At 46.1% G+C, this 25,835-nt stretch overlaps 2 protein-coding genes across 2 annotated transcripts in view; both read left to right on the plus strand.

Annotated features, from left to right (window-relative positions):
• Positions 1-329: 329 nt before the first annotated feature.
• On the plus strand, positions 330-5,846 carry LOC142566334 (uncharacterized). The gene is made up of 3 exons (XM_075677256.1): positions 330-656; positions 3,913-4,021; positions 5,716-5,846. Exons 1-3 carry the CDS (start codon positions 650-652, stop codon positions 5,807-5,809), a joined length of 210 nt encoding a protein of 69 aa, XP_075533371.1. The 5' UTR covers positions 330-649; the 3' UTR covers positions 5,810-5,846.
• Positions 5,847-6,453: 607 nt separating this feature from the next.
• LOC142566333 (complement inhibitor CirpT4-like) overlaps positions 6,454-25,835 on the plus strand; it is a 58,667-nt gene continuing 39,285 nt past the window's right edge. The window contains exons 1-2 of the mRNA XM_075677255.1: positions 6,454-6,822; positions 9,615-9,726. Of these exons, the coding sequence (XP_075533370.1) occupies positions 6,714-6,822; positions 9,615-9,726 (221 nt within the window). The 5' untranslated portion in view covers positions 6,454-6,713. The remainder of the gene's footprint in view (positions 6,823-9,614; positions 9,727-25,835) is intronic.

Consider the following 25,835-nt stretch of genomic DNA (forward strand, 5'->3'; position numbering starts at 1 on the left):
CATGTGCATGTGAGAAAAAAAAAAAGAAAGAGCAAAAGAGAGGCGGCGAATAGCCAACGGCACCTAGATAGCACAAGGCTTAGATTTACATTGACAAGGCTGGCGTGATGAAAGCGGTGATGTAAAAATCACTGTTGCCTACTCGGGAGCATCCCCATTAGATTCTATAGCAGTCTGGCCATGTAACATGACGTCTTAGAAAAAATCCATGCGCTATCTAGGTGGTGTTGGATTACCTGTGCCAGTAGTGTCGTCGTCGCTCTCCGTCGCAGCCGAGCGCGCGCGCAGCAGTTTCTCTCGGCTCCCAAATGGGTAGGCCACACGTCAGACGTACTCCTTAGGAGGAGGGAGCTTTCCATCACCAACGTCGCGAGCAGAACCAAGAACGAGCTCGTCTACACCGTGCCGATGCTGCAGCCCGGGCACAAGAACAGGCTCGTGCAGCCGAGCACGAGCAGCAACTTCGTACCGAGGATCCGGCAACCTACCAGGCCGTCGTTTAATGAACCGCCGGGATTGACCCAGTGATAAACACCGGGGCCGCACGTTTCAGCTTCGCTGGTTAACCATCTGTACAGAGTGCTTGGACGGTGATTTTTATGACTGTTTACCAACTATCCAGCAGCCGACGTCGGACTTGAAGCACAGAATGCTCGGTACTCCTCTTTCAACCTCTTGTAGCCCTTTCGGGAGCGAATTCTATTGAAATCGCGCGTAGTATGTGCGTGTGATAACTTTATTTGGAATCCGGCGATTGGGAGGCTTGGGCCTGGGGCCGCCTAGATGGCCACTGGGAGCTGCTGCTCCCGTGCGGCTTCCTTGGCTCGCTGGACGGCCCAAAGTTGGTCTTGGAGTTCTGAGCTGAGCAGCACGGCTGACCACCGCGCCCGTAGATTTTCTGGGGAGACTGCCATTTTATTTTGGTATATTTCACATCCCCACAACATGTGTTGAAGGGTGGCTCTAACAGAATTGCATAGCTTGCACATATCGCTCTCGTATATATCGGGGTAGAAAGTTTTTAGTTGCACGGGACTCGTATAAGTTTCTGTTTGTAGTCGCCTCCAAGTAACGGACTCAGCTCTGTTCAGTTTAGCGTGAGGCGGTGGTAATACTCGCCTCCGATTTTGATAGAATTTGGTAATATCGCTAAATCTTGTTAATATATCTTTTTCTCTCCAGATTTCCTCCTCCGCGTTCTCCTGACCGATGGAAGTCACTCTTTGCTCAGCTCGGCGAGTAAGACCTCGAGCTTCGCGGTGTGCTACCTCGTTGAGGTTGACTGCGGGAATGTCTGGAGTCGTATGCGCTGGGAACCAGAGCAATTGCCTGCCGTTCGTATCTGCATGGGAGAATTTTGCTTCATTGACTCTGATGATGTGCCATGCCTCAGGAGAGATCCTACCTTTTGCATAATTTCTAATGGCCGCTTGAGAATCGCTAATCATGTACTGAGCATTCGTGGAGACCAATGCTAGTGCAATGGCTACCTCCTCTGCTGTCTCGGAATGTTTGGTATTAACTGATACGCCTGTAAGGGGTCTTTAAATGTGATCTACGATTACTGCTACATAGCTATTTCTATCTGGGTATTCAGCCGCGTCTACGAGAATTGCCTTGTTGTCTGACTCAAAGCTTCGGATAATTTTCTCTGCTCTACTCTTGCGTCTGCCGTCGTTGTAACCTGGATGCATGTTCTTGGGTATATTTGGTACTAGGAGTTTGTCACGAATTTCTCTCGTTATCGTCCTCTTTTCCCCGTATAGATTGCGGTAATTCATTCCTAGTTTGCTTAGTATATGCCATCCCGTTTTGGTTTTGATTAGTCGCTCTGCTTGAGATGTTTGTTGTGCTTCTATGAGTTCGTCGTAGTACAGGCCTGAAATTTCCAACTAACGCTCTCTGTGGTTTCCACGACCAGCAGCCGCAAGCGACATCCTGCTTTCTCGTTATCGGAGCCGAGGGCCCACGCTCTTTTTCGTGACCCACAACCACCTCCTTCTTTTTGTTAATTAAAGTGAAGCTTGCTTTGCCCCTTCTCCCACTTTTGGGATGCTGGCTGCTGCTGTTCTCGCGATTATACAACTTGGGTCGATGGCTATGTGCAACTGGGCACTTGCCAGTACGTGTGTGTACAAATAGACAACTCGGGCCACTGGGTAGGTGAAATTGTGCCGAGTATGTGAACATTCATGGCCAAAAAGAAGAAAAGTTAACGCAATGGGCATGTGCCACTCGGTATGGGCCAGAATAGACACGCAGGACAAGCGGGAAAAATTGATGAAGTCGGGAACAGAAAATTCAAGAATGTCGGCTACACAGAAGTGAATAAGTCAGCGACAGAAGCAGCCGAGTACGGAGAAAGAAGTAAATAAAATGGGACCAAGGCATGCACTGAGGCAGGATCGTTGAGCCACATGGAAGTGAAGGACGAGAAGGGAATACATTTTAGTAAACACGAAAGAAAGCTTCGCTCATGATCGATTCCCATATATGTTTGGGATCCACCGATTTGCTATCGTTCTTTCTTTCTTTCTTTTTTTTTCGCTTCTTGCTGCGTCGCACATTTTTGGAGGTGGTTTTAAGCGCTTTGGGCTTTACGGGAAGCCCCGAACTGTACTCGCTCCTGCTGCTGCCTATTCGTGCGCTGCAGGCGCTGTGCGTACGACGCGGAAGCGCCACACGCGTGACGTCATCTCGCTGGCTGGACAAGCGGTTGCTTCGAGAAGAAGGGCAGGCGGGGTGATTGTTTCAATTGCCGACTGCTTTAACGGCATATACACTTCGCTGTGACACTGATTGGATCTCTTTGTCCACACAAGACTTTCGCAGGACATTTTTCTTTTAACTAAAGTGAGAAATGAATAATACAAAAGTGCCTTGCTATACCTCTATTTAGGAATACCTTAAATTCGTCTTAGTCAAAGATTGGTCGCCACGTGCTCTTCATTGTAAAATTGTATACCTCTGATTATTCTGTCTTCAACGTCTTCCTGCAAATTTAGTTTTCTCAAGAGCCTGTATTACTATAAAGTACTAATTTATAATTACTGTATTACTATTATTAATTATTCGTAACATCGTGTTAGTACAAACGTGTACGCTATACAAACTGTAGTTCCTTCATTTCTAGGTATATTGTTTTTGAGCCGCTTCTATGCATCTCCCCCACCAGATGTCTGTTTCTTAAATTTATTCTTGCATTCTATGTTAAATTATAATGTTGTGTGAGCTGTACATTGTGCTGCCATCTACATACGTAGCATCTAGAACGTTACGATTTCCTTTCACTGTGTGTGTGTGTGTGTGTGTGTGTGTGTGCGTGCGTGTGCGCGTGCGCGTGCGTGAGTGCGTGTGTGCGTGCGTGTGTTTGTGGGTGTGTGTGTGTGTGTGTGCGCGTGCGTGTGTGCGTGTGTGTGTTTGTGTGTGTGTGCGCGTGCGTGGGTGTGTGTGTGTGTGCGTGTGTGTGTGTGTGTGTGTGTGCGTGCGTGCGTGCGTGTGTGTGTGCGTGCGTGCGTGCGTGCGTGCGTACGTGCGTGCGTGCGTGTGTGTGTGTGTGTGCGTGTGTGTGTGTGTGTGTGTGCGTGTGTGTGTGTGTGTGTGTGTGTGCGTGTGTGTGTGTGTGTGTGTGTGTGTGTGTGTGTGTGTGTGTGTGTGTGTGTGTGTGTGTGTGTGTGTGTGTGTGTGTGTGTGTGTGTGTGTGTGTGTGTGTGTGTGTTTCATAGGTGGTCCCCCTGACAGTTTTGAAACCTGGCACTTCCTCCCCTATTATATGTGGTTTTGTAGACTTCAAGCACATATTACCGAGATGCTCTGCATCATTTGGACAAGATAACATCTCTGCGCAACCTGAAGAGCACTACCTAAGCAAGCAAGGCCTCACCTTCTCCCCGGCTCCTCCATTCTGTGCAGGACGGTGTGTGTACGCCGGACGGGAGATCTACCATGGACGCGTGAGAAGGCGAACACCCTGTCAGCAGATTTCCTGCGACATTCGGAAGCGGGAAATCACCATTGAAACGTAAGCACACGATTTCAACGCAGTTGCATCCGCACACTCCGCAACGTTCCAGTGTGGAAGAGGCCGATGCAGCTTTTTTATCTCTCAGAAAGACTAGCGCGGGGTTATAGTAATGTATTCTATTCGTTTTTCTGTTTGAATAAAGTTCGTTTTCTTTTCTTTTTGGGAGATTGTAATTATTAGTTGGCTTATGTCTGCTTCATATTCTTTCGTGTCTGGTATTGCACAGGGCATACAGGTTTTCGGAGGAAAAGGCAATTTGGCATAGTTCTTATTCTTTATTCAAGTATACTTTCATTGTTCATTTTCTAATTCTTTTAGCAAGCTTTCAGCGCAAGTCAGGCAACTGTTCACTTTTGCTTTCCGTAATTCGCAGTCGTACGTCGTTTCTATATTTACTATGCGAGAAAAGCAGCACATGTTTGCGCCTTCAGTAATCGTCAAGGCGTGGTTGCGGCTCCATTAAAGTATATTACATCAGCCATATGAAAAAGAATTCAGTTTTTCAAAAGTGCGAAGTGTTAACTCCGATGACTATATAGCCGGAATATTGCGCACATAGTATACAGCTCGCACATTTGTACCCACTACTAGCTGCTTGCAGTCTAATTACTCGCGGTGGTGCGCAGGCCAATCTGCTCTACAGTCCCCACTAAATACGCACTTCCGCATAATACCGAGCCTGTGTGGATGTGTGAAATGCAGGGAACTGGAAACTACAGGATGCCCCGTCACACTTATCGGTAGCGCTTCCCTTCGCTCCGTTCCTTCACGCACCGTTACACGCCCACGCAACTTTCCTGTTTTGTATACGTATCGCGAACCCTCACTTTAGATTACATTTTCTTTCCTACGCGTCCACTTTGCGACATCGTTGCCGTTTAATTTCTTAGACTTCGGTGCTGGATGAAGTCTCTCTAGGACACCTTCGCTCAGCGCAATGGCTGTCTTGCGAAGCAGGGGTGATTTTAGAGGTCGAACTTTATCAGTGTTCGGTTGGTACAGTGGTTGAAGCATCAAATTCCGGTGGCAAATTCCCCATACTCTCGATTTCTTTGTCTCTGACGTGGAAATGCCATAATCAGAAAATGAGGCCCAACGACGCAGAAACTGTACGGTTGATTATCAGAGATGCCGCAGTGGAGGGTTCCTGAATAAATTTTGATACCCGAAGTCCTTTAACCGGCATCCAAAGCTTGGTACACAAGAGGTTTGGCATTCCGTCCCCTGCACAACGCGGCTGCCGCAGCCAGCGGTCGAAGCCGCGACTACGTCCGCAGAAGCACAGCTCCCTGGCCATTGAGCCAGCACGGCAGGTATACAATACCGTAATGATTACAGCCACAGTGTGACCGCTACGACGATAACGAAACTAAAAAATCGTTATAAACACTTACTGTAAGACTTTCATTTTCTTATCACGAAATGCGTCACGAATACGGCTGCTGCAAAACAGTCTCTTGTTGCGTAGATCTTAAAGCGAAAGCCCATGTCTGAAATGTACCTTTTGAACTTACTTTCACCGCTGCTAAGCAGTGCCCTGCTTCAGGAGCTACTGTTATTGCAATGTCTCAAGAGCTCATAATTTAGGAGAGATCAGTGATAAAGCTGTATGCCACAATGTAAATTAGTAAAAAGTTACGATATCTTCCTGAACGAAAATAGATTTATGCAATGTTATTGTCTTTTCCCAGGTGTGGGCCACTGCCTGAACTTCGGCCGGGATGCGAGCTAAAGCAGGGAAGATCTTACTATCCAGACTGCTGCCCGAAAGTGATATGTCGATGACAAGTTGCACAATATAGACTTGCATTGTTTACTCGCTGCAGTCTGCTGTCTTCGTGCTGTCGGGAACCGTTCGCCCTCTCAAAGTTCTGTTATCGCCTAGTCTGCATGAAAACACCTTTCGAGACACATAAGAAAATACGTGTGCCTCCGAAAACAAAAAAAAAAAAGCCAACGATTGGCACCAATGTTATAGAGCCAGAACATGCTGAGCAAGAACGTTCTGTTCTAGCCTAGTATTAAAGAAAAAAGAAAGCGTGAGTCATTTCGCTCCGTGCACGCTTGTAAAGACTGGGATGAAGCACAGGCACGCGCACGTGGCAAGGCGGCGGGCATTGGTATTCCTCCCGCCACGTCTCGCGCCCTCACGCATCCGAGTCAAGTTTGCGTCATGCATACACAGCCAAGCATCCGCACGATTTCCCTTTCGTACTGCCTTTTCCGTCTCCCTTCCAGTGCCGGCACAATAGAAAGTGCACCCTCAGCCTGGCGCGGAAAACAGTGCCATGCGGAAAATGTTAATTGGTCGGCCGTTGCGGCACGTACAGGGCGACGAAGACACGTCCGGCGCGGCGCACCAGTTGCATGGCAATGAGCCGGCGGTTGCGCGATGAGCTGTCGCATGCGACGCTGAGCGTGCCACCGCCGCGCGATCCCAATAAAGTAGCCGCGCGCCCGTGTCGGCCGCTGGAACGGAGCCGCCCGAAGCGCGTCTTCAGCCGGGTGACACAGGCGGCCTTGAGGGGAGCGGAAGCCTTGACGCCACTTTGGAGAGCTCGGCATCCCTCGTGATAAGGCCGCGCCCTCGCTCTGCACGACGACGCTCCGCTTGTGGGCACCTCCGGCGCGGAGTTGTGATCCGCCACGGTTGCTGGCGGCGTGCACACGGAGCCGGTGTTCGCGCGCGATGCCGAAGTTGGTGCCAGCGCTCGCCCTGGCGGCAATGTTGGCCGTGGGCCACTGCTGGAGCATCGGGACGGGCTATCGCGCCGATATGGGGATGCAGCTTGTCAACGGTAAGAGATCGGACGAGCACGCCGGCCGGCCGGCGTGCGCGACCGAGACTTTTTCCAACACACGCGCCACACCACGCCGTGTCGGGCGTCCTTGAGTCGTAGTGGTCGCGCGCCTGTCGCCGGCGATATTGTAATGGCCCTCTGACCGAGTTGATAACGAGACAACAAACGCAGGCGCCTTTGATTTATATGCGCGTACAGCCTTTGTCTTTCTTTTTAATTTTTATTTCGAGTTTTACTCAAGAAAACGCACTACATTGGTTATACTTCCCTTTTTACTTTTTCTTGCACCCTGTCTTTCTCTCCAAAGTGCTGCATTATCTTGGCAATTAACCCTTTAGGCCCAAATTGTGGTTTCGCTATCTATATGTGCAATTTTTTTTTTACAGCTTGATCTGCCGTAAAATATTACAGATTCTATCAGACAAACAAAATTTGCCGTCCGTTTTGAAGCCGTCATACAGTTCCTTCTTTCGAGCAGCAATAACTTATTTTGCGCGAGTGATATTCTAAGAAAGGAGTTTGTCTGTCATTTTAGCATCCCCCAATGAAATCAATTGTTTCATTAAAGTTCATTACTATCCTTCCCTTCTCATTGGCGGCAACGCCCTCCTTGCCTAACAAGTCTCGAGACAGGCACGCACGCTTGCATACGATGGGTCTCGAGCTTCAGAAGGGATCGCAAGTGGTCCGTAAAACGCAGATTATGCCGCCATCCATGGCGAGTATTTGGAAAGCGTTAGTATTTTTCTCTTTGCCCGCAAATGAGAGCGTCTACTTTGTGATATCTATAGTGGTGCGAAAGAAAAAAAAATGAATATAATTGAGTTTTTGCTGTTCAGCATCACCGGGCATCAGTGAGTCAACGTGAAGAACAGCCGTTTAAACGACTCCTTCTTTATTTTCTTGTTGTATAGATATATAAGCCCGGAGCGTTGCGGCAGCAAGTATCGCTACGACTGCTCTTGGTGTTATGCTCACCGTGTAGACTTCGACATGTGGTGAAAAAACAAACGCATAATTAAAGACGCTGCTCTACAAAGAACAACTCATGGTTGCATTGAGGGATTGTTGGAAGCGGTTTAAAACAAATATGAACCAGAAAGAGCAAATTACATCTGTATTCCGCGCTTTTTTAATTCCTTACCTTGGTGAAGCTGAAGGGACTTTCTTGACGTTTTTTTTTAATGTATGCAATACTGCGAGCGCAAAGTTAAAGTATGCGCTCCATGGCTTTGATGCAATTCAGCAAGTTCTGAATTTAGCACGCGGGTTCAAGCAGCCAGTCACAATAGAACCCTAATGAAGTTGCTGCGTCGTGGCTGCCATTTACATAATACTGTTGCTTCTAAGTATGCTTTAAACAGTCTTCTAAAATTAAGAAAAAGTACAATTACAGTCAACTTGTTCGTTATACTTGCTCTGTCGTGCTGCTTTTGCTAAAGTTTGCGCGCCTGCTGCTCTGACAATGGGATCATTACTTCTTGGGACAGCGGGCTCATCAAGCTGCCGAAAGGCATCTTTTATCCGCCGCTCCTATGTCGGTTTGATTGTTTAATTTATGTATAACTCTGAGCGTAAACTTCCTTGCAAAATTAACAGACCCCCTCCTCACATACCGAAGCACACGCCCTATAGCAGTGTTTCTGAGTACCTTCATTTTTTTTTATTTTGTTGCAACCTAATAGCACCATTGCTGTTAGCTTAGATTATGCATATACTGTTTGTTTTCACAAGACATACCTATGAATGATGGAATTTGAAGGATATCGAGGGCTTCGAAGTTTGACTAGTGACACAAATATCCGCTTGGCCGCAGTGCAGAATGCTGATTTCATCTAACGGCGGAAAAGACTCGAAACTATATAAACAAACGACCGGACTAGACACATATTTTCTTGGTTAATTCATTGTTTCTTCAAGTGGTGTTCTTACGGGGTTTCGCGCCTTTTCCATCGTTCGAAGTATAAATCAACTATCCAAGCAACAAAAATTGAAATGCCGATTTTACTTTTTCTAATCTACCATTAAGAAGAGGGATAGATGTTCATGCGTAATTTACAGTGTGCTTAAGAAAGGACCACTTGAAGTTATTAGTAGCGGGTCGCGCTAACATAAAGGTTGAGTATGTTACCGATTATTTCTTAATCTCTGAAACTAAGCATACAGAAGCTTTCATATCTTCAGTTGTTTAAAAAAAAATTATGTTCAAGTGCATCTCTGAGCAGTAAAGTCATGTCGTCTGCTCCATATGTGGGCAGAGAATGAAATGCCAACAAAGGGCCTTCTTTGCAAACCTTTTTATCTGCGCTGCGGGGGCACACTGACGCATTTCAGACCCTTAAATGGTAACAGAACCATTTACGGTGCTTCGTGCGCGGCTATACGTGCTGTTTTAACGCCGTTCAGGAACTCCGAACAAGTTAATACGCTTTCTTTTCTTTTCTTTTTTTTCGCACACTACCTCTAAATATAGAACTCCAGCAGTATAGCCAGAGTTCAATATTTGGAATTCAAAGCGCAACATAGCTTTTCTTTGTTCTTTTCTATGTTGGGCCTGGAGTTGTGCGAGACTCTTTCAGTGTGTGCCGAGCACGTCTTAGGAGCACCCATTAAATATCAAAGGCTGCAGTTGTGCAAACGCCGAACGGCACCATTTTCCGCGCCTACACAAGCACTTATCCGGATCTCTCTCGTACATCACGTCGAATAGACGGCGTTCAGGTTTCAAGCTGGGCGTTTCTCTCCGGCTGCGCATTGATTGCGTCTTCCCACGCCCGCGACGCGGACAGGTTCGTGCCTTTTCGAGAACATCACCATTCCAGCCGGCGAGAGCCTACGCCAGGAATCTCCCTGCCGGAGGGTCACCTGTATCGAGCACCACAAGGCAGTCTTCATTCAAGAGTAAGCGTCCACGACGAGAGCCCGCGGAGCGTGCGAGGCCCGCGTCCTCGTCCTCTGCTCTCCCACCCGCACCCTTCCTCTCACCATGTCTCCTCCAATGGAACGGAGAACTCACTTTGTTGCGTCCCCTTCGCCTTGATGTCGCTTACGCAAATCATTTTACATGTAAACTGCTCACTGTATGTTCGCCGTCTTGCGAATGTGGCGGAGGCGATGAAGACGTAATAGACGGTGTTGTCCGACTGTTCACTTTATGCCCAGCAAGGGAATAAGCTGTGAGACATATGGAGAATACTTGGCATGCACCCGTTGTGCATTCGCATTATAGTTGAACCGCGGTTTCATTTCAGGGCTTGAATAGAAGGTGTTTATTGCCAAGAGCAACCTTTTGATCGTCTCAGATAATCTCGGATGCAAATTATTAGTGTATATTGTTTGTTTGTTGAGGAACTTGTAGTTTTTCATTGCATTAGTGTCGATGTGAGATTTATTTTCCGAAAAAGTGGCATTACGTAGCAGAAGCGTGTTGCTTCCAGCAGTTTCATATAGCAGCCCCAGTTTTAAGCCTACCTACTAGAAGTACCAGTCGTTTTATGACCGTCATGAAGTGGTTAATGACGTCGAATCGCGTACGTGCTGCTACGAAACATATCCCCGTCTTCGACTTGGTGACACTCCAAAACACACATAACTCATTTGCATATAAGTCGCGCGAAAAGGTAAGATTGGCGAGGGGGGGGGGGAGGAGTGCGGAGCAACGCAGTTCAGCTTTCAGATGCAGATGGGATCCCTGGCAAGAGCTGTTTTTTTTTTCCTCTAAGGGGTATCTCTGGCATGGGGTCACCCTAAGTCAGGGCAAGTGACTCTTTAATGCAGTGCTACTCTTGCGTATACGATCCCTATACCGCAGCTATTATAATGTTGTTCAGCGCGCCTCTGACGGTCCTGATACTCCGCGAAAAGGAATGTGATTTGCGTACCAGTCTACTCACATCCGTAGCGGGTCTCATAGGTGATCAGCCACTAAGAAATGATCGCGCTCAATGAACTGCGTCACCATGGAAAAGGGATTGGCTATAACAGCTTAGCCGTATCGGCTGGAATCCCGAAGCAGGAACGACAGTGCCCCTGGAATATTAGAGGTTCGCCGCCGTAGAAACCACGGTGCAACAAAGCCTGGACGGAGTGTTTAGGGACATTCCTCTAGGTTAGCAGAGGAATGTCCTAGAAAGCCCAAATGAGAACAAAGCATTAAGAACAAAGAAACATTTTGGAGCTTTTACACCGCTGTCTGTGTGACCCCCCTCCCCCCCCCCCCCCCCCATCTGTATGCACAGTTTTTTTTTTTGTTTCTTACCGAGTGGTGAGTTGGTAAGGACATGGTTCGTGTGTTTTCACACCGGCTACTTTACAACCAGCAGATGGGCGGCTCACAACAAGATGCCGAGAGATTTATTCAAAGACCAAAAACTGACTGTAGGCCAGATGACGCAAACGTACGCAATCAAATGCATCTCTTTTACGACTACCATATATGAACAAAAGATGCACTAAATGCATTAGACACTGCAGTGCATTGAACAGATGTATAAAAGTAGTGCAGTGTAAGAGACCCGACAAAACAACAGCAGCGTAGGCCCTACTCAGACAGGCTCGCCGCTGAATGTCTCGTTATCAAGAGGAGAGTGTCAACGTGAACGCACACTGCATTGCAGGATTTATTACCCCACCTCGTTGGCTTCGTCGACGATAAAAATTGTTTTAAGTTTCATTGACGCATATCCAATGTACCCAACACTACTACACCATTTCACACACACACACACACACACACACACACACACACACACACACACACACACACACACACACACACACACACACACACACACACACACACATATATATATATATATATATATATATATATATATATATATATATATATATATATATATATATATATATATATACGAGAAGAAAGCGGGTTAACCGAGGGGCCCGGTTTTTATTAATCATATCATGAGAAGCCAACAAATACACCAAGGAAAACATAGGGGAAATTATATGTACTTACTAATTGAATTAAAGAAATGATAAATTAATGGCAACGAAAGTGGATAAACAAAAAAACTTGCCGCAGGTGGGGAAGGATCCCACGATCTAATTCAATAAATCTAACCAAGTCTAACCAATTGAGCTACCGCACCGCGGCGCGTTTCCCCCCTCCACTTTCTTGGGTATCTTATGTGTTGCTACTAGAACAAACATTGGGAGTGTTAACCAGCGCCACCACTGTATATTCATATGTCAACAAATTACTTCTCTTGGACAATGAGGTATAGCTGTTTAGCTTTGCTTAAATCCCCCTGGATTTTTCTCTTTCCTTCCTTCTTTCTTTCATTGTACTATCATTTAGGCTGGGGGGGGGGGTGTTTGCTGCTTCCAACCGACTCCCTCTCCTTTTCCAGCTATTCGCTTCTATCGCCTAAAAGTACGGAACGACAGAGTCGATATCTAGGGAGATTCCTGTTTCGAAATCGCTTTTTGCGCGTCTTTTTCTTTTATTTTGTTTTCGATTTCCCGTCAAAACACGGACTTTGCGCAAGCGTATACTGTTTTCTAAACGTAAAAATGTAAAGAAGAAAATACAGACGGACAAAGGAAGTGGTTCTCACGGCGGCGTCTGCTCGCGCGGGACACTGTTTCTCGCCAATACGCAGACGCGACGGGGCGCGAAAGGCAGCCCGGGTAATAACATCCTGCAGTTTGTGCGCGACGAGACAAACCCGCGGTTTCTTGAGCGGTGTAGCGTGCGCGCAGCACCGGCTGTCGATTTGCGTCACCGCTGACGCAAAGCAGTTCCGAGTTGGACCGGCGGCAACGCCGCGAAAGGATCTGGCGCCTTTTGACACGCGTCATTTGTTTTCAGCTCAAGTGGCGGTGTGCATCCTAGCGAAGTAGGTCGGTATTGGGTTGGGTTGAGAAGAGCTTCGGCTCTGGGGCTCCTGTCTATATACAAGGGAAAGGAGAAATCGTTTTCCTCGGCAACCGCTGCACCACGTTTGATGAGGTTTATTGCATTTATTTGACATAAACATTGTAACAGCGCGAACGCATGCATGCACAAAGTAACAAGGACGAGACACAAGCGCTTTGTGTCGTCCTTGTCACTTTGTGGATGCATGTGTTGGCGCTGTTACAATTTTTATGTCACGTATGCACCAACTCGCCCAGAAAGAAGTTTTAATAAATTATTGCATTTAAGAGCTAGAGAGAGAAAAAAAAATCTGAGATCTAGTGACGGTTGGCAGCGAATTTTCGATTTAGGCCGTCAGTATCTCGATAACCGAAGGCTTCGCCTATTAAATGCAGAAATAAAGACGTATAAAAAATATCTCAGGAATATAACTCAATAATGAAAAACGATAACACAATTCTGTTAGCTACATGCAATAGTACATCTAAAGCGGGCAAAATTGATGTATTAGGCATGGCTCTCAAGCACTTATGTGTGAGTAGGATTTTTGCAGAACCCTTGTAAACAATGTAACGAATTCACGTAAGATATAAATTGATATATCAACTTTATCCACTTGTGTAAGCATGTATATCTACTTAATAAAGAAATGAACTGAAAACTGAAAAAAAAACTGGATGCTCTAGCGGATGCAGTTGACAGGACTGCGATATCTGTTTTTGATGCAGCGCTACGAATTTGTATACTTCGTGCTTCCATTTCTTTCCAACATTGCAAATGTTTCGAAATTGCTCTTAAATATTCACGCCTTAAATCAAAATTTCGCTACCAACAATTACTAGAATTTAACGTTTGCTCTCAAGTGCAACAAATTTCATTAAAATCGGCCAAATAGTTATCTCAGAAAAGCTTCTCTGCGTTTTACATGTATACGAATAGGCAGCAACCGAGTTAGGCCCGAGATGATGCTGCCTCTTAACGGGAGAACGAGATGAGAGCCTCGCGGCCACTTAACTCCGCGCTCTCCGCATTTCGTACAACGGGGGAAAGACGCGAAGCACTGCCGCGCACATTCAGAGCGCGCGCGGAATGAGTGGTGAAATAAACCCAAGAAGTGTAACATAGGGATGCAAATGACGATGAATCAGAGTACGACACGAGAAACAAAGAGAGAGACAGAGAGAGACTGTATAGAAAAGGCAGGGAGGCAAAAGATGAGCGCGGAAATGCTTCAGCGCAATTCGCAGCTCGAAGTAAACCAGCACCGTAACGGTGGAAACTCTCGTGTTGTCCTGTCTACAGTCAGTGGCGCAAATACTGTTGTACTTCGAGCCCAATCCGCTTGAGGAGCACGATGTGCATAGTGCGATCAGTTCCTGACCGTTTCAAACTCCCGCTCCCCAGAGAGCAACGACGTTTTTGCAGTTTCCTTCGCTAACAGATTTGGTGCTGTAACATTTATGAAGTTCCGTACATCTCGATTTTGACCACCATTTTGTACAATGGATTCTGTATAAGGTCCATGCATTAAAGTACGTGCACTGGCATATTCTAAGCTTTTCCCGAGCTGGTGGCTGCGCTTCGAGTTTCATGATTATAGCGAAGATCAGGTAGGCAAAAAAAATTATACAAAAGTAGGGGTAAGCACCAGAGGAAGAATTCTTGTTGCGCTCCATTCATGTGACTGCACACCTCATATGGATCTGGCGTGGACTCGACGTCGTTTAAAGGCCGTTTTAGCAGCTGCTTCTAAGATATCGAGATCGTGTGCCGTAAGTGAGCAGCGGCCAAAATATTGAAGGAGTTCTGCACAACTATTTTCGGAGGAGATGGTCTCGAGACTTGATACCAGTTGCAGTGTCTTCTTTTCTTCGGCGTTTTCATTTTGATTTCATTGCATTTATTTCCTGCTTCAAAGAGCAGTGGACCTCGGAAAAAAAAGCCGTAGCTTGACAAGCTCCCGAGGCCCACAAAGTTCGTTGACAATGACACCATCGAGCATGTGGTACAAAGATGGGATGCAGAAACATGATTCCCGTTCTAGGAAAAATAAGTACTTCTGCATTATTAAACAAAACACACCAAGTAAGACAGCAGCATAAGATACACACAAAACAACAAATAAAATACAAAATTGAGGGCTTGAAGAGCACAACTTTAGAAGAATATATGCAGGAATAACAACACTAATTTCATTGTAGCAAATACATTAGCTGTAAGTTTAGGTAAAAAAGAAAAAAGAAAGAACGATGACAAGTTTTTATATACACAAGTGTAAAAAAAGGAGACAGTATGCAAAAGCATAACGAGATGCTCCCAACTCGTGCTGCATTTCAATGCAGCCCGATTTGTTAGCACACATGATCAAGATATGATGTTTACCTACTGGAATAGTATGAAGAAAAAAAATATGAGCATAAATAATCAAGATCTGATATTTACTTACAGGAAGGTTTCACTACATATTTCCGCAAGCTACATATTTCACTTTCAACATTTCTTTTTATCGCCAACGTAAAGGCATGAATGATAATGTGGATGGGGCACGGCTGGGCAACTAGCGGTGAGTGCGGCAGGAAGAGGGCGGCGATCAGGAAGAAGGCGCAACGACTGCTGACTGCCTTCGTGCGAGACACAGGGCTCTTCGACACTTCGTGAGACACACAGTGACACTCATAGGAGGCGCAGGAGGAACAATTGCCGGCCACCACCACCACCATCTGCGGCATTAAGAGGTGTTAGTATAAATGACGACCTTCATCTAGAGACGTCATGACAACGTCATCATCATTTTTTATGCCCGACGAGAAACTGTATTCACTGCTGTTCACTGGAAAATAAATTTTTGGCGTGTGGAATCCATGTCCTGACGAATACCACACAAGGAGTACAAAGATTCCGCTTAACTGGGGCCATGTATACAATGGGCAAACGGGTCACTGTCTCGCAAATTGGCTCATATAGAGCCCTCGACTTCCTTGAGTCGCACTGCACCCTAAGCAACTTGAGGGCCCCCCAGCCGGATCCTTAATAAATTCTTCATCGCAGGCAACGAAAAAAGCATGCATGAAAGAGAAATGATAGAAATCTGCTGGATCGGAGAGCACGTCATGGATATTTGCATCAGTGTGCCGTCCGTAATCCCATGAAAAAGACTAATGTTGTTCATTCGAACTCAGCTTGAGTCCAGCGACTACCTCTCCACATTTATTGTGTAGTGATTGTAAATGTAATCGCCTAATGTAAGTTTGCGGGCAAAGTATCTACATCTAATTGACGGCTGGGAATTCAGTGCTATCAATTAGCATTTGTTCGAAAGTATACTGAAGAAAATGATTTGAAAGCAGAAAACACGAAGGAAGTTATGTCGAATTGATGCGACCTTTAAATATGAGCGTGATATCGTTTAGTTCTATGCATCATTTGTAACATTAAAGCGGCGCAGCGTTTCTTTTTCTCGTTTTTCCTTTTTCACCTCACCGCAACGTGATTATATGGGACATGTAACTGCTCCTCGTGTTTATTGAAAGAAATCTTTCCTTCTGGTGTGATGTAATACAAGCTTACGTGCTTACTTCGCGTGGATCGAGCTACTCTATGCTCCGATTATTCTAAATTCGTGGCATAATTGCCATTCTTTCTTTTTTTTTGTTCACTCAATCCATTAACTCTCACAAGTGAAGGTTCTGTTTCGAAACCCTACTCTAGAAGAGATGGAGCTGGCTGCGCAATCCACGGTCGCGCTTCTCGAGCTCGCTTTTACAGCTCAAGTACGCGGTGGAACCAAATCTCCTGCTTTTCTTTCTCGGCAGACGGCATCGCTGGCTCGAGTTTCGTGTCCACGTTTTTTGTCCTCGCAAGGTCATCTACAGAAAGGTCATCCGAAGCGCCAAGCCCAACACTTGTGCGTTAAAACATGGCATAGATGGCATGGTGTGAAATTAGCCAGGAGGTTTCTCTCTATTTTTGGCGTCCCTAAACCGGGGCATAAAATGTGCAGTAGTGCTAGCGATCAAACTTTTTCACCATGCAGGATGCCGAACAGGCTTCTTACATCACGCCATTTTCATATATTCTAGTTCAGCTTTTAAGTAATTATTACAGAGTTTCCGGGTACTTAAAAAATAAAGCAAGGGCAATCAGAGCGACGGAAATTGTTCGATGAAATAAATGATTATGTTAACGTTACGAGACACGGCTGGCATCGTGCGAAACATATTGACAGCGTGTGACGGCAATTCAGATTAAATGTTTTATCCCGCCCACTTCGATAGCGTTCTGCTAAATGAGCAAACGTTCTTTCATCTTGCGCAATAAAATCGCCGTCGTTTTGCTCTGTTACTCTTGAATCCGTTTCCAAAACCACTCGCCTTCCTCGGCATGCGCTGATAAAAAATGCAGGCGGTTCCCGCTGTCGCATCGAGCGAACCACAAACTGCGCGCGACGGAACTCATTACGGAGTGAGAAGGAGGCTTCGCCCGAAGCCCCGGACATTCCGCGCGGAGGAAAAGTTGCGGTAGACGTATTAACTACGAGGCTATCGTAATGTCTCGGCCACAGAAAGCTGCTCGCACGCGGAGTCGTCCCACGCCCGAGAAAATCGTTAGCAGCTACAGCTGGTCGCCGCAGGGCGTCGTGCGTCGCAATGGTGAGACGCGGCCAAATGAGAAAAGCGAAGCACAAGTAATTGCAAGGCGACCGCGCCTCCGTGAAAATAACGTCGTTAAGGTCAAGGCAGGCGCAGACTTCATTCCAGGGAGGAGCTTTTATCTGCGCGCGGCAAGCGAAACCTATGAGGATGCACGCTTATGAAGGTACGCGCTTATGAGCTATTTTATGAAAGCATTGAGGCTGCTTGTTGACGATTAGCGGAACAACAATTTTTCCTTATTTTTTTTCCCAGCTTGCGCCAACAATCTTTCGCCGATGTACGGGAGTTTAACGAGGAAAGGGACGGTTCCAACCCATAGCCTGGACAATATTCTTCGACGACACACATCACATTTACATCAAGAAGTCGTCCGTGTGGTTGAAAGATTTTAATGGTCTTCAATGAAGTTAGCAAAAGTGCGTGCAAGGAGCACTTTTTAAGATAAAAAACACTTAACCGGAACCTCTACTTGCTAAGGAAGCCACCGGGTCATCTTCCTATTTAGAGGTTCATCATAACAACAGCACACTCTCTATGAAAAAAGACAATAGATGGCTATTGCAAAAACCACATCAAAGCCTTTAGGTCAATCTTTGTGATTATTATTAGCTCCGCTTAGTTTCTTCCATGGTGACCCTTTAGATTATAATGCACTGCCACCGGCCCTCAGTCCCCAGCAGCCGCGAAGCAACTGACCACGGCGGCGGTCAGATCTGTGACGCTGCAGAGGGTGCTAAGAATACCTGGCTCCGGACAGGCCGCCATTGGAATCTGAACCTGGCAACGTTTAACGTTAGAACGTTATCTAGTGAGGCGAGTCTAGCAGTGTTATTGGAGGAATTAGAGGGTAGTAAATAGGATATAATAGGGCTCAGTGAGGTTAGGAGGACGAAAGAAGCATATACAGTGCTAAAAAGCGGGCACGTACTGTGCTACCGGGGCTTAGCGGAGAGACGAGAACTAGGAGTCGGATTCCTGATTAATAAGGAAATAGCTGGTAACATACAGGAATTCTATAGCATTAACGAGAGGGTGGCAGGTCTTGTTGTGAAACTTAATAAGAGGTACAAATTGAAGGTGGTACAAGTCTATGCCCCTACATGCAGTCATGATGACCAGGAAGTCGAAAGCTTTTATGAAGACGTGGAATCGGCGATGGGTAAAGTCAAAACAAAATACACTATACTGATGGGCGACTTCAATGCCAGGGTAGGCAAGAAGCAGGCTGGAGACAAGTCAGTGGGGGAATATGGCATAGGCTCTAGGAATAGCAGAGGAGAGTTATTAGTAGAGTTTGCAGAACAGAATAATATGCGGATAATGAATACCTTTTTCCGCAAGCGGGTTAGCCGAAAGTGGACGTGGAGGAGCCCGAATGGTGAGACTAGAAATGAAATCGACTTCATACTCTGCGCGAACCCTGGCACCATACAAGATGTAGACGTGCTCGGCAAGGTACGCTGCAGGAACCATAGGATGGTAAGAACTCGAATTAGCCTAGACTTGAGGATGGAACGGAAGAAACTGGTACACAAGAAGCCAATCAATGAGTTAGCGGTAAGAGGGAAACTAGAGGAATTCCGGATCAAGCTACAGAACAGGTATTCGACTTTAACTCAGGAAGAGGACCTTAGTGTTGAAGCAATGAACGACAATCTCATGGGCATCATTAAGGAGTGCGCAATAGAAGTCGGTGGTAACGCCGTTAGACAGGAAACCAGTAAGCTATCGCAGGAGACGAAAGTTCTGATCAAGAAACGCCAATGTATGAAAGCCTCTAATCCTACAGCTAGAATAGAACTGGCAGAACTTTCTAAGCTAATCAACAAGCGTAAGACTGCGGACATCAGGAACTATAATATGGATAGAATTGAACAGGCTTTCAGGAAAGGAGGAAGCCTAAAAACAGTGAAGAAGAAACTAGGAATCGGCAAGAATCGGATGTGTGGGTTAAGAGACAAAGCCGGCAATATCGTTACTAATATGGATGAGATAGTTCAAGTGGCTGAGGAGTTCTATAGAGATTTATACAGTACCAGTGGCACCCACGACGATAGTGGAAGAGAGAATAGCCTAGAGGAATTCGAAATCCCACAGGTAACGCCAGAAGAAGTAAAGAAAGCCTTAGGAGCTATGCAAAGGGGGAAGGCAGCTGGGGGGGATCAGGTAACAGCAGATTTGTTGAAGGATGGTGGTCAGATTGTTCTAGAGAAACTGGCCACCCTGTATACGCAATGCCTCATAACCTCGAGCGTACCGGAATCTTGGAAGAAGGCTAACATAATCCTAATCCATAATCCTAAATTATAGTCCGATCAGCTTACTGTCCGTTGCCTACAAAGTATTTACTAAGGTAATCGCAAATAGAATCAGGAACACCTTAGAATTCTGTCAACCAAAGGACCAGGCAGGATTCCGTAAAGGCTACTCAACAATAGACCATATTCACACTATCAATCAAGTGATAGAGAAATGTGCAGAATATAACCAACTCTTATATATAGCTTTCATTGATTACGAGAAAGCCTTTGATTCAGTCGAATCCTCAGCAGTCATGGAGGCATTACGGAATCAGGGTGTAGATGAGCCATATGTAAAAATACTGGAAGATATCTATAGCGGCTCCACAGCCACCGTAGTCCTCCACAAAGAAAGCAACAAAATCCCAATAAAAAAAGGCGTCAGACAGGGAGATACGATCTCTCCAATGCTATTCACAGCATGTTTAGAGGAGGTATTCCGAGACCTGGAGTGGGAAGAATTGGGGATAAATGTTGATGGAGAATACCTTAGCAACTTGCGATTCGCTGATGATATTGCCTTGCTTAGTAACTCAGGAGACCAATTGCAATGCATGCTCACTGACCTGGAGAGGCAAAGCAGAAGGGTGGGTCTGAAAATTAATCTGCAGAAAACTAAAGTAATGTTTAACAGTCTCGGAAGAGAACAGCAGTTTACGATAGGTAGCGAGGCACTGGAAGTGGTAAGGGAATACATCTACTTAGGGCAGGTAGTGACCACGTATCCGGATCATGAGACTGAAATAACCAGAAGAATAAGAATGGGCTGGGGTGCGTTTGGCAGGCATTCTCAAATCATGAACAGCAGGTTGCCACTATCCCTCAAAAGGAAAGTGTATAACAGCTGTGTGTTACCAGTACTCACATATGGGGCAGAAAGCTGGAGGCTTACGAAAAGGGTTCTGCTGAAATTGAGGACGACGCAACGAGCTATGGAAAGAAGAATGATGGGTGTAACGTTAAGGGATAAGAAAAGAGCAGATTGGGTGAGGCAACAAACGCGGGTAAATGACATCTTAGTTGAAATCAAGAAAAAGAAATGGGCATGGGCCGGACATGTAATGAGGAGGGAAGATAACCGATGGTCATTAAGGGTTACAGACTGGATTCCAAGGGAAGGGAAGCGTAGCAGGGGGCGGCAGAAAGTTAGGTAGGCGGATGACATTAAGACGTTTGCAGGGACAACATGGCCACAATTAGTACATGACCGGGGTAGTTGGAGAAGTCTGGGAGATATAATAATAATATTTGGGGTTTTACGTGCCAAAACCACTTTCTGATTATGAGGCACGCCGTAGTGGAGGACTCCGGAAATTTTGACCACCTGGGGTTCTTTAACGTGCACCTAAATCTAAGCACACGGGTGTTTTCGCATTTCGCCCCCATCGAAATGCGGCCGCCGTGGCCGGGATTCGATCCCGCGACCTCGTGCCCAGCAGCCCAACACCATAGCCACTGAGCAACCACGGCGGGTCAAGTCTGGGAGAGGCCTTTGCCCTGCAGTGGGCGTAACTAGGCTGATGATGATGATGATGCACTGCCACCCGCCGCTTTCCGTTTGTCACTCGGCGACGATTTAGATTCGGTACCAAACTGACGCGATTAATTTTTGTTCCTGAATTCACGGCCTCCCGCTGTACTCCGTCTCACACTCGGTTCTTTCTATCCTGCTTGGGAGAGGTCGCAATTATGTAGGATACTTCATTACTTTGTGTTTTACATAAGCATCCGATAAAGCGACGTTTATCATTTAGCAAAACTAACAGAATGCGTGTGTATTGGTATTGGTATTGGTATTGGTACATTGGTATTGCGGCATGATTTCCCTTGCAAGATATAAAAAAGGGGCCGATATATGGCGATAGATATCGGCTAGATGGCTGGCACCAGGCGCGCTCGTACACGCGTTTTTATCTCCGTAAACACGGCATTACGGCGAGAATCATGAAATAGGACGAGCAGGCGAGCATAGCCAGCTTTACTGTCAAATTTATTGCTATACAAACATACAAAAACATACAAAAAAGAATACAAAAAGAAAACATTGTGAAAAAAGAGAGGGGGAATGAGATGCAAAAGGCACGGCGGTTCACCGGAACATCTAGCTTGCAACCTCAATTGCACTGTCGAAACAGAAAGAATTAAAAGAAAAAAAAAGCCGAGAAAGAAAAACGCACAAACACACGCACGCGCACATAGATGAAAAGAAAGAACGCGGCAGCGTCAGAGTCGTTCGATTTGGTCGCTTCAACGGAGGAACTTCCGTAGTGCTTTCGCCACTTTCTGGTGCGAGGACCGCATGAGCCGGCATTACAAGATCGCTGGCTGCTCGGAAAGCGGCCGGGTGCTGGAGGTGTTCTCTGGGTGCTGTAGCGAGGACAATGACAGAGTATACATGTTGGTCCCCTCGCTGCGGCAATCATCACAGGCAGCAGACATGCCGATGCGCAAGCGAAAATATTCGTGCACCAAATACAGCAAACCGCTGTCGGCAATGAACAGTTGTCTCGTTTCAGGATAGTTCAGATATGGAGTACTGTACATGCGACACATACGGCTTGAGTGTTGTTTATGTAACTTCACTTGTATACTATCACTGTTAATCGGAGTTTCTTTTTCCTAATTATATTTCTGACTGTTTAGATAAGGCATTTTTGTATACTTGCACTGTTACTTCGGCTCTCTATGTTTTCCTTGAAAATTTTGCCTGTCATTATATTTTGTTTCTTTTTTACATATTTCTGCGTTTGGTTAGTTTTCTATTTCTTGCTTAACTTTTTTTTTAATTTTCAGGCTCCTTTGTAATCTGCTTCTATAAATTATGTACACAGGCTCCTGGTATAGTTGCCTGACCTTGAGACCCTTTTCGGCATATTCTGTAGTTCTGCGATAAACGTAATAATGTTCTTATGAACCGAAGAAAACTTGAAACTTGAATTTGAGAGGGGGGTCCAAGCGATGTAGACAAGTGTGATGAAACCTGGCGTCGTATTTCTCATGGATTGTGTGACAAGACGCGCGAGCATGCGAAGCGTTGTTGCTGCGCCTGTTCTTGAAAGCCGAATATAGACTGCTGCACGCCATATTCGTGAGCACTATCGGCAGCTTCACCGGCAGGTTCGTTGCCCGTGATGCCACAATGGTCTTCAAGACCACCTGAAAACGACGTCATGTCCTTTCTCCGGGAGGTTATGATATATATCTCTAACTTCGAGCATCATAATTGGTCTTAGTGAACATAGTAGGACGGATTGCATATATAGATTTTTTTTTGGCTGCACCAAATTTTAAAAAGAAAGTTGTGTTCGACAAATTGCACAATTCTAACCCTCGATCTAAATTACTCGTTGAAGCGGCCAGTAATTCTACAAGAAAATCCAAATAATTGAATAATTAACATAATTATGCTAATTAATATTTTAGTTAAATTCCTTGCCACACATATATCAATCTACGAATTTTAGCTAGTGAGTTTACTAGGCATATCGACTTCAAACAAATTCTGAGGATGGCACTGGTTTCGATATATGCGCCGTCAAAGTTGCGGTAAAAATGCACTGTTGTCCCACTTATTTTTTTACAGAAACGGCCGTGTTATGCATTGAAGCACGAAAGTGAATGGAATGCTAATGCATTTCGTCGGACACTTCGAAAATTAGCATCTCGAAACTGGTAGAGTTAGCAGCCGTCTCAAACATCTCGGTGAAGGGTTTAAGGAATGGGCGAGATTAAGATACATTGTGAATCCCTCAATTGAAACACGTTTTTGTAATTTCTCGACTTGATTACACACAAGGTCTCCTGAATTTGTGTAACATTTCCAGACTTCTAGCTCGCTTGAAATCGGTGCAGGCGCTTTGTTTAGCGCACGCGCTTTGCGCGCACGCTTCTCCCGACAAGAAAAACGATTCCAGTCGCATTCAATGAAAAGATCCGAGGACACATAAGCACTTCTTATGAGTTGTGAATGCGAAAGCATTAACGTCCATTTGAACGCCCCTGAGCGGTCCTTCGTGTTATAAAACTCCTCGCGGGCGATCGAACGCGTTGAGACCCTTGGCGAGTTTTGATTTGGCCTTATCGCGAGGCGCGACTAGAACGCAGGCGAAAGCTTGTGCGGACGTCGCGAGCGCGCCTCGCTCGCGCTGGCGTGGCGCTTCGCCCAATGGGAAGTTAGATGCCATTTCGCTGCTACAGACGCCTCTGGCTTTTTCGCTCAATGGGCCCATTTCACGCTTTCGCTTTAAAAAAGATGCGCTGATTCAAGGGTTGAAGATGAATGCCATCGGTAAGTTATGCCCTCAAACACGTTCATGCATGCTATAATAACACTCCGACACTGCAGTCGTTCGACGCTTCGCAAGAGGTTCCCATACACAAGCTAGAACGTGTAAATGAGATCATTTGAGAAGAGAAAATGCTCAACCGGCGCATGGCTTCGATTCTTCTTCCCACTTCACGTGCTATACTCTAACAATTTAACGTGAAGGGAAGCCTTGAGGATCGCGAGCTTGCCATTCTGACTGCGGTATTAGCAACAATGTGTCCCACTAACGCCACGAGTACGAGGACTTAAGCCTTGGTTGCGTTATTCGGCCTGACGTTTAAACACCTCTTCGTGTCCCCTGGTCTGTTATGCTGGCCTGCTTTCTGATTTTTCAGGAAGTGGTGGAAGCACGGGAAGGCGCTCAGAAAGCGCAGTGTTAGGGGGAAATAAGGAAGACGTGGGAGAGCGAGTGGGAAAGAGGAAAGTGTGCGGAGAGAAGGGCTATACCGGAGCAAGTGGCACTGCGGGAGAAACCGCGACAGAGGTGAAGCAAGAAGCTTCAAGCACTCCGCCGCATGTCAGGAAGTGCAAGGAAAATGGCCACTCCGTAACAGCCAGAGGCTCTTATTTTCTGAGCTGCCACCTAATGAAAAAAGAAGTTGCGACGAAGTTAGCGTTTCTCGTGACAACACGTGACGCCGATCATCAGGCGAGGCACGTGCTTGGCACGCCCCCTCACGACGATGAGATGCATGCTCTCAAAAAAAAAAAAAATTCACGGCCATTCCGTCTGAAACAATATTATGCAGACTACTACATATATACGTATATATATATATATATATATGCTCATCGAAGTCTACATCACGGCCGTTTGTGTGTGCTTGTGACTTTGTTTACGAACCCATTGTGGTGGTGAAACTTGCATTCTACTTTTACACCGTTATGTCCATAGGCGTATCGCACTGTGCTGTTGCTTTCTCACCGTATGAAGTGATTTCTTTTCTTCTTTTTTTTCATTTTCCTGCGTATCTTTTTTTTATATTGTTGTTTCTGCTATGAGAAAAGGAGTAGCCGTCACCATTATAAGGTAAGTACGTCTCTTTCTTTTATTTTCATTTCAATAAGAAAGAACATTGAACCTCGACACTGCAGTCGTTCGACACTTCGCAAGAGGTTCCCTTACAAAGGCTGGAGCACGTAAAGTAGATCATTTGAGAAGAGAAAATGCTTAACAGGCGTACGGTTTTGATTCTTCTTCACACTTCACGCGCCCACTCTGACCACTCAACGTCAAACATAGCCTTGAGGAGCGCGAGCTTGCTAGTTTGACTACGCACCAGCGACACGAGTCCGGGGACTGATGTCTGCTATAGACCGTTTTTTCGTAGGCGCCGCCATATTGCGAACGTAGTGGCGCCGCCTATGAGTAGCGCCATACTGGCTTGGGTGAAAGCGGTCTTTTGCATGGCAGGTATACGCTTGGCGGCCGTTTCTGGCGTTTGTTTTCGTGGTCGTGCGGTCTGTATAGTATGACGTGCGTCTTCTACGTAGTAAACGGTTCTGTGAGACGTGCTGAAGTGGTTTAAGGCATCATGGCCGGAATTTCTGCTGGCGTTGAGGTGGACAGAACACGCAACGCGATGTGTGCGCGCATATTCGAGTCTGCAATCAGCCTCGGAGATGAATTGTCTATTTCTGAATGTTCCAGTCCCTAATGTGACCTTATTGCAGTATTATCCTCTATTTCTAAGCTGCGGAAACATACGCGACGATCATAACAGCGTGATCGTGGGTACCGTTCTGCTACGATAGGAGCTGTGACGTTATACTTTGGCAAGCGTTCAAACTGTTCGCTGCAGGTTACATTGCGTGACTACTTGGTTCGATGGGTGAGGTTTCCGAACCTG

The sequence above is a fragment of the Dermacentor variabilis genome, unplaced genomic scaffold, assembly GCF_050947875.1.
Source record: "Dermacentor variabilis isolate Ectoservices unplaced genomic scaffold, ASM5094787v1 scaffold_12, whole genome shotgun sequence".
Lineage (NCBI taxonomy): Eukaryota > Metazoa > Arthropoda > Arachnida > Ixodida > Ixodidae > Dermacentor > Dermacentor variabilis.